The 15,100-nt window shown below is 38.9% G+C and overlaps 2 protein-coding genes across 2 annotated transcripts; both read right to left on the bottom strand.

The window, feature by feature from the left end:
- Nucleotides 1-262: 262 nt before the first annotated feature.
- On the bottom strand, nt 263-3,128 carry rabif (RAB interacting factor). The gene is made up of 3 exons (XM_058055896.2): nt 3,011-3,128; nt 2,395-2,556; nt 263-728 (listed from the first exon to the last, which is right to left on the bottom strand). Exons 2-3 carry the CDS (start codon nt 2,536-2,538, stop codon nt 480-482), a joined length of 393 nt encoding a protein of 130 aa, XP_057911879.1. The 5' UTR covers nt 2,539-2,556; nt 3,011-3,128; the 3' UTR covers nt 263-479.
- A 2,553-nt stretch (nt 3,129-5,681) lies between these two features.
- adipor1a (adiponectin receptor 1a) lies at nt 5,682-14,833 on the bottom strand. Its single transcript, XM_058055882.2, has 8 exons — nt 14,736-14,833; nt 11,330-11,545; nt 11,134-11,247; nt 9,689-9,860; nt 9,387-9,573; nt 7,813-8,000; nt 7,502-7,695; nt 5,682-6,126 (listed from the first exon to the last, which is right to left on the bottom strand). The coding sequence occupies exons 2-8, from the start codon at nt 11,474-11,476 to the stop codon at nt 5,998-6,000; spliced, it is 1,131 nt and encodes a 376-aa protein (XP_057911865.1). The 5' UTR covers nt 11,477-11,545; nt 14,736-14,833; the 3' UTR covers nt 5,682-5,997.
- Nucleotides 14,834-15,100: the final 267 nt, after the last annotated feature.

The following is a 15,100-nucleotide window of genomic DNA, read 5'->3' as shown; positions in this document are numbered from 1 at the left end:
ACTCGGCCTAGTAGGCGGGGGCAAATAGTTTGATTGACAGATTCTGGCGACAATAACAACGATCAGTAATGCTTAAATGTTATGCTGACACCAAGCGGTATAAAGTATATTTACAATGACAAATTGCACGTTTTTTCTCATTTTACATACTGTAATTACGAAAAGAACAAAAGTAAAGTTATTTCATAATGGTGTAATACTACAAAGGGGGACCTGAAGACCTTTCAGTGCCAGGTATGAAATGTAGGTCACTTTCAAGACACCAAATTAACCACATTTATTTTTTATTAGAGTACAATATTCATACAGTTTGAAGAACACAGTCACTCAGATTTCCACGCACACTCGGAATCAAATGCATGTGTGGGAGGAATAAGTGTCAGTTCTGACGGTTTAGAAGCCTGTCGGCACATTTCAATTTCTGTTGGCTTTTATTATTATTATTATTATTATTTGAATAAAAACCCAGTTGGTATAAACTATGCATGATTCACTCGTTCTATTGCGACATAGTAACTTCTCTTGTCATCCAAACAGTGCCAGCCGATGGGTCCGATCTCACAGTCTGCACAGATGAGATACTTGATTCTCCCCACGTCGTTAGTAAAGCCCACATTCTCAAAATCAAACATTTCACCCACTAACCAGTGGGCGGACAGCGTGTCCCCGTCCACAGAGCCGTCCGTGGAGCTGAGGCTGCTCTTTTTACGCATGGATGGCAGGATCAGCTGAAAAGAAAAGCAACAATTTGATGCAGTGTGTAGGATATGATGGTTATGGGCTTGTGTATGACAAAACAACTGCAATATGGTGACATAAGATTGCCTCAAATTATAATCCGAGTGATTTATGCCCATTGGTGCCCCTGTCGATGCAACTACAGGAGATAAGGTGCCCTTGAAGAACCCCCGCAACCTTTAAAATGCAAGCCTCCCCTGTACAGTAATGAGATATTAATGTACAACATTGTTATTTACTTTACATTTAGGTCCTTTAAGTTAAAGCAGTGTAGAAAAATAATGAGACTGCTGGACACTCTACAGCAGGGGTCTCAAACACGTGGCCCGCGGGCCAAATGTGGCCCGCAGGACACTAGTTTGAGGCCACCGCCTTGATATGAAAGTTTGATATGGATGCTGTATGGTATCATGTACCCAGAAAAAATTTATTACGTTTGATTAATGTTCATGTTAAAGGTTAAATAACTGTTAACAGTTATCCTCCCTATCCGTGTGGAAGTGGTAAGTTTTGGGCTATTTAAGTTTAAAGGAAATAACTTGAAGGCTACCGTTTAGGTCGCTAGCTCTCTAGTTTGCGAGTTAGCATGTGTCTCAAGACCCTGCAGTTGCGCAATATGTTGTAAATAAAAAGAGTATAAATGTGACTATAGTCGTGTTTTGTCATGTCTACAGGGCTCTAATAATGCTTTGTTCATTTTAATCTGAAAAAAATCATTTGTCTACCCACCAACTATATGTGGTTTCTTAAGTTTTTATTATTTGCCGTTTTATTATTATTATTATATTTATTTATTACTGATTGATTGATTTTCTTTATTCTTGATTTGTTTATTCATTTTTCATCTTATTTTGTGTAGAAAAATAAAAAAGTAAGATATTTGAGAACAGTGGAATGTTTTATCAGAGCTTTTCTTGTAGAAAATTGGAACCCAAGCAAAGTTTTTTAAATGCTTTTTTTTTTTTTGAAAACCTGATGCGGCCCAGTCTCACCCAGACCCGAGCTCCAGTGGCCCCCACGTAAATTGAGTTTGAGACCCCTGCTCTACAGTATATTGTTATTCCCATCCCTTTGTTGAAAAAATTATTAATAATGTTCAGCGTTTCCGACCTATTTGTGGCAGTTCGCCCTTGCTTATAAACACATTTTAATAGCATTGTATGTATTTATGCTTATTAACACACCTCATACGTTACCTGTGTTGCCAAAGAATAAGAAGATGTAGCAGCACTAGTGACACTGGTGCTATATTTAGCAAGTAATCACACAGCTTCCAGATACTGTTTTCAAAAAAAGCAACAAATCTAGTAAAGAGGCTTTTGCAGACTAAAATTAATTGCAAAAAGAAGCAAAAGAAGAATGTTCATACAGTATTTAGTTCTAAATTGGTGTTCACCCCAACTATGTTACCCTCTTCTCCTAGAGTGTTCATTACATGCAAATGAGGCAAATGAATCATGGGCAATTATGCAAATTAGACAATTACATCATTATACTACCACAAATAGATTATAGTCCTGTGGGAAATACTCTAAGTTTAAAATATAGAGGACTATAGTATACTTATATTTATTTTTTCCCTTTTCCCTTTGTGGAAAACTAACTGAATTGATCAACATAAAGACTAGTGCAGCGTGTATAAACATCCCCGGTTACCTCTCTCTCTGCAAACACAGCCATTCCAGGACAAAGCACCTTGGAACCGCAGCGTTGACACAAGACAGACTTCCTGTTCTTCCCGTCCTCGGAAACCAGGTCTGCACGGTCAATGCTGTCTTTAGCCTGTGGATTGAGGTCCATCTTGAGGGCTAAAACCAACTTGAACAGAAAAGAAGGAAACAGTTCAATACAAACCACCCACACTTGATAAAGTTGGTTAGTGGTTCCTCTAATATACTTTTACTCTCCTTTAAATGCTGATTTCCTAAACTGTGGTAATATAATAGTATGAAGTATGAGTATGAATTGAATTATGGCTTGAATTAGGGATGAGTGAAACGGTATTGTTCATTTCGGGTTTTATGGACAGGACATAGATTCATATATATTTACATTACAAACCCCACAAAACTACAATAAACAATATAAATATTACAGACATCCGAACCTGTACCCAAGAACAATGCATTGTCATTAAAAACATCCTGGTGTCACTTTGAATTCCTTACCTTGCATTAACGGGGAATGACAACACTGTGATCGAATAACAACACTTACGAGACAAAAACATTAAAATGAGCCACACATTTTAAAAAGATATATAAATACCTACCCCAAAAAATGGAAAATATTACCAACACGATTCAATATTTAAAAAAATTACGGTAAGTTAGCTAATGCAAGCATAGTATTTCTGGCTCCTCTTGGGCGCTACCGTCCACTACAATGACTCGATTGGAAACAAGTGCTACGCAATGATTAGTTCCGGAACTGTATAAAAGAATGTACGGTATGTATTTTTTGTTTTATTTTTCACTGGTTTTAACAAACCCGCATGAGTAATTAGATTACATTGTATGTTCTTTATCCGATGAAGTGAAAGTTAATATAATATATTCATACATAAACATAGATATTACAAAAAAAAAACCTCCACAACCCTAGTGAGGATGTGTGGCATAGAAAATAAACAAAAAAACAAAAGGTTAAATCAGTTGCACTCTGATTTATTCAACACTAAATGCAAAATCTATTTCAGCAAAGTTATAAAAATTGCAGTAGTAAAAAAAAATAAATACATCTATTAAAATGGTTGCTATTTTATCAATTAAACATTTGTATATTTTTGGCGACCAGTCCAGGGTGTCACCTGCCTCTCGCCTGAAGACAGCTGGGATAGGCTCCAGCACGCCTGCGACCCTTGTGAGAATAAGCAGTAGAAAATGGATGGATAATGAAGGTTAATACTGTACATCAGGGGTCTCAAACACGCGGCCCGCGGGCCAAATGTGGCCCGCAGGACACCAGTTTGAGGCCCCCGCCTTGATATGAAAGTTTAATGTTAGTGCGGCCCCGCGCAAGTTTGATATGGATGCTGTATGGTATCATGTACCCAGAAAAAATTATTACGTTTGATTAATGTTCATGTTAAAGGTTAAATAACTGTTAATAGTTATCCTCCCTATCCGTGTGGAAGTGGTAAGTTTTTGGCTATTTAAGTTTAAAGGAAATAACTTGAAGGCTACCGTTTAGGTGGCTAGCTCTCTAGTTTGCGAGTTAGCATGTGTCTCAAGACCCTGCAGTTGCGCAATATGTTGTAAATAAAAAGAGTATAAATGTGACTATAGTCGTGTTTTGTCATGTCTACAGGGCTCTAATAATGCTTTGTTCATTTTAATCTGAAAAAAATCATTTGTCTACCCACCAACTATATGTGGTTTCTTAAGTTTTTATTATTTGCTGTTTTATTATTATTATTATTATTATATTTATTTATTACTGATTGATTGATTTTCTTTATTTGTTTATTTTTCATCTTATTTTGTGCAGAAAAATAAAAATTAAGATATTTGAGAACAGTGGAATGTTTTATCAGAGCTTTTATTGTGGAAAATCGGAACCAAAAAACTGAAAGTTTGTATATTTTTCTGTTTTTAATAAAGGCGTTTTGTTTTTTTTTGGAAAACCTGATGCGGCCCAGCCTTGCCCAGTGGCCCCCCAGGTAAATTGAGTTTGAAACCCCTGCTGTACATCTTCAAATCCCACTGGAGACAATACAAAACAGGACACCATGTGTGTACATGTGGAAAAAAAAAACATTTATTACAGTATTTTTTTCCAAGATAACGATTAATAAATAGTTATGCCTACATTTCAATGAAATGTATGATTTCTCACTTTCTACACAGGACATAACACAAAGTCAAGAATACACATAGGTTTAGTTTTTTGTAATAAAGCTTGAATAAGTTGACCTAGAAAAAGTAGTCTTAAACAGCAGTTGATACAACCTATCTGTGGGGTTGTAGCTTCGATAATGATTTGATTGTATATGGCGAGGAAAACAAGACGAGCCTACGTTTGGAAATCATTGTGGATTCCTTGACTGTTAAGATAGGCCATTTTAACTTCAAACGTTTCCATTGGCCTAAGGCACAGGAATACTAAAGTTTGTTTTTTTTATATCAATCACACATGAACACATTTTTAAACCCCCATACGTCAATTCAAAGTCTCTAATTTTAAGAACACAACAGGAGGTGCAATTTGCTATTTACACCTCAGATTGCATGTGGAATCTAACACAAAAAGGAAGCTCGCAACTGACAGAAAAACACAATATGACCCATCCAGATCTGTACATTGTGCGTGGCGCATAGGAGCTAAATGTAGTCATTAAAAAAATATGTGTTGTTTGACTGAAAAATAATGACAGGGGAGGTTAATTTACATGCTTTAATCTATTCTTATTTGTTTTCTCTGGTAGAGGAATGTACCCAATGAAAGTAAACCCATGTTTTCATGTTATAACAATGGCAGCATTAAAAAAAAAAAACAGTTTTTCAAGCCATTATTGAATGAGCTATTCAATTCATGTATGTAAATTCAAATTATATACACTTCATGACAGTTTTGAGTCAAATTTAAGTGCGTTAGCTCGGCTTTCGGAGTCTTCCACTCCTGCTACAGAGGGGTCATAGATTGGTTTGTGTTTGTATGACATATTTTGTTCCAACAGTAATTTTTTTTTTACACATCCGGTATATCGGTACACAGCACCTATTTCTATATATGCATGTGTGTGTGTGACCTGGAGTGTTGTTCTGCACCAAAACAACATACAGTACATTCATCCAAAATGATTGGTTCCCACCGCTACAGCACTTCTAAACAATACTCGCGTTACCCTATGTCACATGCTGACTGACTACGGAGGCCGATGCGTGGTTTTGAAATTCAATTGATCTTACTTGGGATGCAACTTTCAAGTTTTATTACTGACAAAAAAAAAAAAAAAAACGTAGTGATGATTGAGGACTCCCGTTAATGCTCATTGGCTAATTAATGCTACTTTGCTGGAGCAAAAATAAGCCGGAGGAGTGGAATGGATAAAAAAAAAAAAATAACACCAAAGCCCTCACACACACAACCTGTGAGCAAATCAGACATTGATGAAGATCAATAAGTAAATATAAGGAATTCCAGCAGCATTTTTACTGTATGTGTGTGTGTGTGTGTGTGTGTGTGTGTGTGTGTATGCATGTGGTGCTTTGCAGGGGGCTATAAGGACAAAAAAAAAAAAGTCACAAGTCAGGTGTCTCAGAGCAAAGAGTCATCTGTGCATCCTCCCTCCAGACCGTAACGAAACTCCTGCAGATTAGAAACACCGTAGAAATGGATGAATGCCGCTGCCACCACCAGAACGTGAAAAATTTGATGGGAGTGGAACTGGAAGGAGAGAGAAGATCAGAGTTGTTATTAGCACCAGGAATGTACACACCACGCTAAAAATGGATAATGCTTATCCTGTTTTACTGTCACGCGTCTGCGTCGCAGAATATTGTGAATTATTGTAGAAAAGACACTTAGTGTAGTAGTAGAATCGTAGTTACTCTCTTCCACTCGCTGTTCCCCAATACTGTTGTCCCTCTTTTATTGCGGTTATTAATTCCACACTCAACCGCAATATGCGAATTTCCACAAAGTAGGATTCAATATTAAGAAATAAGATAAGATATGCCTTAATTCGGCCCTCAGTGGGGAAATTTGCATTGCACACCAGCAAGAGTACACAATACACAATATAAACAAATAAACAATATAAACAACCCAAGTATTAACAAATCAGCAATTTATATACTAATACAGTTTGCACATAATATGAAATATGACCAGTCTATACACTATGAGATCTTGCTAGTGAGTTAATATGAGGCATTATAGAAATACTTCACTTAGATGTTAATATATTGCACTTAGAGCAGGGGTCTCAAACACGCGGCCCCCGCCTTGATATGAAAGTTTAATGTTAGTTTGATATGGATGCTGTATGGTATCATGTACCCAGAAAAAAATTATTACGTTTGATTAATGTTCATGTTAAAGGTTAAATAACTGTTAACAGTTATCCTCCCTATCCGTGTGGAAGTGGTAAGTTTTTGGCTATTTAAGTTTAAAGGAAATAACTTGGAGGCTACCGTTTAGGTGGCTAGCTCTCTAGTTTGCGAGTTAGCATGTGTCTCAAGACCCTGCAGTTGCGCAAAATGTTGTAAATAAAAAGAGTATAAATGTGACTATAGTCGTGTTTTGTCATGTCTACAGGGCTCTAATAATGCTTTGTTCATTTTAATCTGAAAAAAATCATTTGTCTAACCACCAACTATATGTGGTTTCTTAAGTTTTTATTATTATTATTATATTTATTTATTTATTACTGATTGATTGATTTTCTTTATTCTTGATTTTTCATCTTATTTTGTGTAGAAAAATAAAAAGTAAGATATTTGAGAACAGTGGAATGTTTTATCAGAGCTTTTCTTGCAGAAAATTGGAACCAAAGCAAAGTTTTTTTCATTTTTCTGTTTTTAATAAATGCGTTTTTTTGGTTTTTTTTTGGAAAACCAGACCCTAGCTCCAGTGGCCCCCAAGTAAATGGAGTTTGAGACCCCTGACTTTGAGCCTTAATATTGCACGTGGAGCTTGATCTGATATTGCACAGTGAATGGAGTCTGAAGTAACTATACTGAATATAAAAAATCCAAACCAAGATCCAAATAATCCAAAGAAATATGGAAAAAAAAAAAGAAAGAAACTAAACACTTACCCATATGTCACACTTCCCAGGGAAATAGCGTTCAGGGATCCTGGCTGCATACAGACCAGCACCAGTGATATACATGGCCCCCATCAGGTAGAACCAACCCATCTGGCCCACCGTGGTGGCCTTAACGAAGCCCTCTTCGATGGTGAAGTGCATGGTAGGAACAATGCCGCTGAGTCCCAGGCCCATAAACACACCTAAGACCACAATGCAAATGAGCTGGTGCTCTGTGATGCATTCACTGGTTGACTACTTGAATTAGACGATTAAATGTAAAATAGTGTGATGGTTGTTCCGTTATAGTGGCGTGTCACCTGCTCTTGTGGGTCTGTGCCGAGGTGTGGAAAAACGGTCCCACTGGGCCACAATGATGGCGGCAATGCCGAGTACACAAACAATGGTGAGGTAGATAAGTCGAGGCTGAGGAGAACAGTAGAAGGAGTAGTACAGCCAGGGCACAAAGGAGCCCATGATGAGGAGGGCGATGCCTGAGTAGTCAAGCCTGAGGGGGAAAAAACAAACACGAGCTTCCCGTCAACATTCAAACAGTTTATTCATTCATTCATTTTCTACCGCTTATCCTCACGAGGGTCACGATGGGGGGGTGCTGGAGCCTATCCCAGCTGTCTTCGGCCGAGAGGTGGGGTACACCCTGAACTAGTGGCCAGCCAATCACAGGGCACATATAGTCAAACAACCATTCACACTCACATTCATACCTATGGACAATTTAACCTAGCATGTTTTTGGAATGTGGGAGGAAACCGTAGTAAACCCACACATGCACGAGGAGAACATGCAAACTCCACACAGAGATGCCCGAAGGTGGAATCGAACTCAGGTCTACTAGCTGTGTGGCCTGCATGCTTAAAAAACATTCATTCATTCATTCCCTACCGCTTTTCCTCATGAGGGTCGCGTTTGTTGCTGGAGCCTATCCCAGCTGTCTTCTACACCCTGGACTGGTGGCCAGCCAATCACAGGGCACATATAGTCAAACAACCATTCACACTCACATTCATACCTATGGACAATTTAACCTAGCATGTTTTTGGAATGTGGGAGGAAACCGGAGTGCCCGCGGCACGGTGATCAAGTGGTTAGCGCGCAGACCTCACAGCTAAGAGACCAGGGTTCAATTCCACCCTCGGCCATCTCTGTGTGGAGTTTGCATGTTTTCCCTTACTCCGGTTTTCCTCCCCCATTCCAAAAAAAGGCTAATTGTCAACTCTAAATTGAATGGATGAATGTGAGTGTGAATGGTTGTTGCTGGCGGGGGTACACCCTCCATTCAATCACATATAGACAAACAACCATTCACACTCACATTCATACCTATGGACAATTTGGAGTCGCTAATGAACCTAGCATGTTTTTGGAATGTGGGAGGAAACCGGAGTACCTGCAGCATGGTGGTTGAGTGGTTAGCGGGCAGACCTCACAGCTAGGAGACCAGGGTTCAATTCCACCCTCGGCCATTCCACCCTTTGCATGTTCTCCCCGTGCATGCGTGTGGGTTTTCTCCGCGTACTCCCACATTCCAAAAACATGCTAGGTTAATTAGCGACTCCAAATTGTCCATAGGTATGAATGTGAGTGTGAATGGTTGTTTGTCTATATGTGCCCTGTGATTGGCTGGCCACCAGTCCAGGGTGTAGAAGACAGCTGGGATAGGCTCCAGCATAACCCCACGACCCTAGTGAGGATAAGCGGCATAGAAAACAGATGGATGGATGTTATAACCCATGTGTTAATTGTTGCATGCTAAATAAGCTTTTTCAGGCATGCTAATTCATGCAAGAGTAAACATTATGTTTCTCCGTCCAACTTGTTGAGCATGTTTGAAACAAATAAACCATGTGATGACGAGTGAGGAAAAGCGTCTTACTTGGAGAAGGTGCGGGACACTTTCTCAGAGTGGCAGTAGACGGTATGAAAAAGCCAGGAGAAACTGAGGCACAGCACAGCACCCAGGAAGAACATCCCAAACACCACTTTTTCTTGGAGCGGGGCCATGAAATACATGTTGGGCCGCAACATGGTTAACGTGCCCAGACACAGGAATAAAATCAGCCCTGAGGGAGAGAAAAGAGTTAGGCAATGACGCATATCTTAACACCGACGGCCCCTGACAAAAAAAAAAACAAAAAAAAACAGGGGAACCAAAACGACACATCTTGGAATTCTGACCTAACAGATGAGTCCAAATGTTTCCGGTTTCGGTGTGAATCCTGAAGATGCTTCCGAAGCAGGCCCGGAACGAAGGCATGGGGGGGCGATGTCCATGTAGGAGGTAATCGTTGTCCTTGAGCCACTCTGGCAGGACATGGAAGGGAATGACTCTCCAGCGCCCCTCCCAAACCTGCACAGCAAATGCTACATTTTATTATCAGATGTCTGAATTCTTTACTACCGTGAAGGTCTGGATCAGGGGTGGGAAAATATTTGGACTCGTGGGCAGCATTGAGTTAACAAAATTGTCCGGGGGGGGGGGGGGGGGCAGAACACATATTTACACACACTCACATTATTTTATTTAGAATTTCCCTTGAATTATTTATCTCATTTTATATTATCATATTATGATAATTATAATATAATAATTTTATATTAAGTATATTAAGTATTATATTATCAGCTGTATGATCTCATGTCCCTTTTTTCAGGACCACATCATTTAATTTTATAGTTTTTTTGGTTTTTTTTTAAATAAAAAAAGACATCCAGGGCTGCACGGTGGTTGAGTGGTTAGTGCGCAGACCTCACAGCTGGGTGACCCGAGTTCAATCCCACCCTCAACCATCTCTGTGTGGAGTTTGTATGTTCTCCCTGTGCATGCGTGGGTTTTCTCCGGGTACTCCGGTTTCCTCCCACATTCCAAAAACATTCATTCATTTTCATTTTCCACCGCTTATCCTCAGGAGGGTCGCGGTGGGGGGTGCTGGAGCCTATCCCAGCTGTCTTCGGGCGAGAGGCGGGGTACACCCTGGACTGGTGGCCAGCCAATCACATTCCAAAAACATGCTAGGTTCATTAGCGACTCCAAATTGTCCATAGGTATGAATGTGAGTGTGAATGGTTGTTTGTCTATATGTGCACTGTGATTGGCCGGCCACCAGTCCAGGGTATACGTCCCGCCTCTAGCCTGAAGACAGCTGGGATAGGCTCCAGCACCCCCGCGACCCGTGAATGAATGAAAAAACATCCGACTTGGAAGTCATGTTTTTGGTTTGAAAATTAAAAGTTGAAATACTTAGAAAGCAACTCTGGCGGGCCGGATTCAAACTCTTGGTGGACCGACCGCATGTGGCCCCCGGGCCGTACTTTGCCTACCACTGGTCTAGATGAAAGAAGTGTCACTAACATTAAGTACACTTGCACGAATGGCTACAATAATGCAAGACGCTCGTTCTACTGCATGGAAGGTTCTTGTGGAAGTTCTTGATGTCAACATATTTGAAGGGAGGGCGGCTCCACGCCAAAAGGCAACGCCTGAGCTGACTGACAGGTTGGAGTTGTAGGAATGAAAAGGTAGCCCCACCTTACAGCATTGTGCTGTCTAACTCACTCAACCTGAGTGTATAGTAGCCAAAACAAACATTTGCAATAAGTGCTGGAGTACGGAAAGTCCTTACTTTGTGTACAAACTCTTCCATCTTCTCCATGGCGTGGTGGGCCTGAAGCGGCAAGGTCAGGACCTCTCCCACCTCATCCTCCTCGTCTTCGTCATCTGCCAGCATCGCCGCTCCCTTTAAAAAAAAAAAAAGAGAGGATTACTGAAGCTCGACACACATTATGTCCTGTAGGGGGATGTTATTTCAAAAGTTCTACCTCTGGGTGGATGCCTTTGGAGGTGGACTGTCGAACCCCTCCCTCCTCCAGCAGCGGCCCCAGCTCCATTAGTTCCACATCCGGGACCTGGCAGTCCTCTGAGATCGGGCAGTCTGCATCACTTGCAGACCCGTTTCGGCCTGACATAGGGAGACTGCCTGATGACCCACTCACGGTCCCTGTGTTCTGCTGGAAACGGTCCACTTCAATTTACTCCTGAGAAAAACACAAGTACAAGCAAAATGAAGTTTTTGTCAGATATGTTAAGTTTTATTCTACTTCTCAGTAGCTAAAGAAAGCGCATCAAGATAGTTTCCTTATTTATAAATCATATATTTGCATAATTGGAGCATAAACAACTTGTTCACGACCTTCTAAATACATTTTAAAACATTATTAGAGCGGTCTAGAGTAAAACTAACACCCCTATATTATTATACAATTGTCAAGTCAAGTTTTATTCTACTTCTCAGTAGCTAAAGAAAGCGCATCAAGATAGTTTCCTTATTTATAAATCATATATTTGCATAATTGGAGCATAAACAACTTGTTCACGACCTTCTAAATACATTTTAAAACATTATTAGAGCGGTCTAGAGTAAAACTAACACCCCTATATTATTATAAAATTGTCAAGTCAAGTTTTATTCTACTTCTCAGTAGCTAAAGAAATCGCATCAAGATAGTTTCCTTATTAATAAATCATATATTTGCATAATGGGAGCATAAACAACTTGTTTACGACCTTCTAAATACATTTTAAAACATCATTAGAGCGGTCTAGAGTAAAACTAACACCCCTCTATTATTATACAATTGTCAAGTCAAGTTTTATTCTACTTCTCAGTAGCTAAAGAAAGCGCATCAAGATAGTTTCCTTATTTATAAATCATATATTTGCATAATTGGAGCATAAACAACTTGTTCACGACCTTCTAAATACATTTTAAAACATCATTAGAGCGGTCTAGAGTAGAACTAACACCCCTATATTATAATACAATACATTAGACATAGTATGAGTAAAGTCAAGTTTTATTCTACTTCTCAGTAGCTAAAGAAAGCACATCAAGATAGTTTCCTCATTTATAAAATCATATATTTGCATAATTGGAGCATAAACAACTTGTTCACGACCTTCTAAATACATTTTAAAACATCATTAGAGCGGTCTAGAGTAGAACTAACACCCCTATATTATTATACAATACATTAGACATAGTATGAGTAAAGTCAAGTTTTATTCTACTTCTCAGTAGCTAAACAAAGCGCATCAAGATAGTTTCCTTATTTATAAATCATATATTCGCATAATTGGAGCATAAACAACTTGTTCACGGCCTTCTAAATACATTTTAAAATATTATTAGAGCGGTCTAGAGTAGAACTAACACCCCTATATTATTATACAATACATTAGACATTGTATGAGTAAATAAATCATTTAAGATCTAAATTAGACTTGTGCTCATGTGTATTTACATATAGATGCAATAAATACCTGTTGTTCTGGCGACCAAGTCTGATGTTTGTGTGTCTCACTAAACATTACAGTAACATTACTGACACCTAGTGACTAGTGTTGAACACTACACTATGCTAACGGATTTTGAATGCCTTACACTTGTATTTTGGTTTGTTTAGACATTTTTATGCCTTGAAATGCTTAATTTAGGCAAAATAATATGTAACATGGCATTTAATATGCATATTTTTTTACTATTAATAGGCCCTATTCAACCACAAAACCGAATTATTAATATATTTTTGAAAAACCTCGTCAAAATAGATTGAAGCTGTTTTTCTAAAATAGTGTCAAATACTGTATTATCAGTTATTATACTATTCTTAAATTCACAACATTTGTTTTGGATCCTGAAGCGTTTATGTCTTCTTTCTCTTTTGGCTTTTTTTCCCTTTAGGGGTCGCCACAGGAAACCCATCGCCTCCATTCCAAACCTGTCTTCTGCATCTGTCGCTCTCACAACAACTACTCTCATGTCCTCCTCCACTACATCCATAAACCTCATCTTTGGTCTTCCTTTACGCTTCCTACCTGGCAGCCATAAACGCAGCATCCTACTACCAATATATTCACTATCTCTCCTCTGGAAAGGTCCCAACCATCTCAGTCTGGCCGAATACTGACTTTATCTCCAAGGCCTCTAACTTGTAATGTCAATTTGATGTACTTTGATGTACATGATCCTATCCATCCTGGTCACTCCCAATGAGAACCCTAGCAACCCTAGCAAGTTTTAATCTATCCTCTTTGAAAAACACAGCAGCTCAAGCACAAATGCTAATAAATAAACTAATAAATAAATACTTCCTTATTCCTTGTTCCTGATCATATCCATCCTGGTCACACTCAATGTGAACCTCAGCGTCCTCATCTCTGCAATTATATGTAATTACTGATTTTTTTTTTAATTTGCAGCATATTCCCTTTACATGTGTTTTATGGTGTTTATGAGTTTTTAGTTATTTATAATTCTGTGTTTTTCAACTGCCGACCACCGTACTACTGTATGGTATGCGAAGATAAAAAATGCTGCACTTTTCAATGAGAATAAATCTGTACACATTATTATTTAATTCCATTCTCATACACACTGAAATTATTGTGATATTCTGATTCTGACCACTAATGAAGAATTGCTTAAAGTAAAAAAATGCGTGTAAAGATTCCCGTTTCTTTACTCTACTGTGACAGTAAACATTTAAAATTAGACCAAAACAGCCAATTGGACAGTTTTTTCCCTACAGGTACTCAACAATGGGGATTTAAAACCGAAAGATGCATTTACGTTCCAAGTAACACATTGTCCTGAGAGGTTCAATGGCATCAATGCGAAATGGATGAACAGAAATGTTTTGTCATGAATCCATCTGGTGATGAAATACTTTAAAATGGAAAGTATGTGACCTTAGTTAAGGCTGTTACCACGACGGAGCATAAAGACGACAGGAATAAATCCCAGATGTCAACCGAACCAAAACGCTTCAGTGTTGTGGAGCAGCTTAGCAAAGCCTGGCAGACAACGGATGTGACTTAGCAAAGCGTCAGACGGAGAGCACAATGTAAACAACAAACATAATACACGGACGGGTCGGTTGCATGCACACCTGACTCGTTTTACTCTATACGTCAAAGAGCGTATTAATTAATTTGACATAGAAAATAAATCTGAAGACAAATATGTGATCATGAACATCCCGTTCATGTTTCCTCTCGCTAACGTTACCTCCAAGCTAGCGCTGAGCTGGCAAACAGGCGACAGTGTTTGGGAAGATAATTGGCAAACCGCGACACAAACGTACGCTACGAAACACTTTGCGGCTTTTCGAGCAAATGTACGAAAGACATTTCTAACTGCGATATCATTAAATACACGCAACTTACCTGACAAGGTAGTCTTCAAACCAGGAAGGTGAATTATTCATCGAAAAACAAAACACAATCCGTTCCGGAAGTTGCAATCTTTTCCGTAAACTTAATCCGTCGCCTTCAAAATAAAAGCCAACAGTTCTTCTGATGGGTTTTTCAGTTTACAAAATAATAATACACAACACAATTGATCTTTATATTTGTATCACGAATATAGTACAAAGCATATATTAAAAGTGAAAAGTTCTTCACCCATCCATTTTATATACCGCTTGTCCTCACAAGGTTTATATAATACACATTTGCAGAAAAAAAACCAAAACAAACGTAATAACTGAGACAGTTCCTTTAAGTATGGTTCCAAAAATTACAACAGGAAA

This window comes from Doryrhamphus excisus, linkage group LG18, assembly GCF_037039965.1.
Source record: "Doryrhamphus excisus strain RoL-2023G ecotype Guam linkage group LG18, RoL_Dexc_Guam_v1.1, whole genome shotgun sequence".
In the NCBI taxonomy this organism is placed as follows: Eukaryota; Metazoa; Chordata; class Actinopteri; order Syngnathiformes; family Syngnathidae; genus Doryrhamphus; species Doryrhamphus excisus.
Note: the sequence above shows the minus strand (reverse complement) of the source record. Positions and strands in the feature narration are given on the sequence as shown.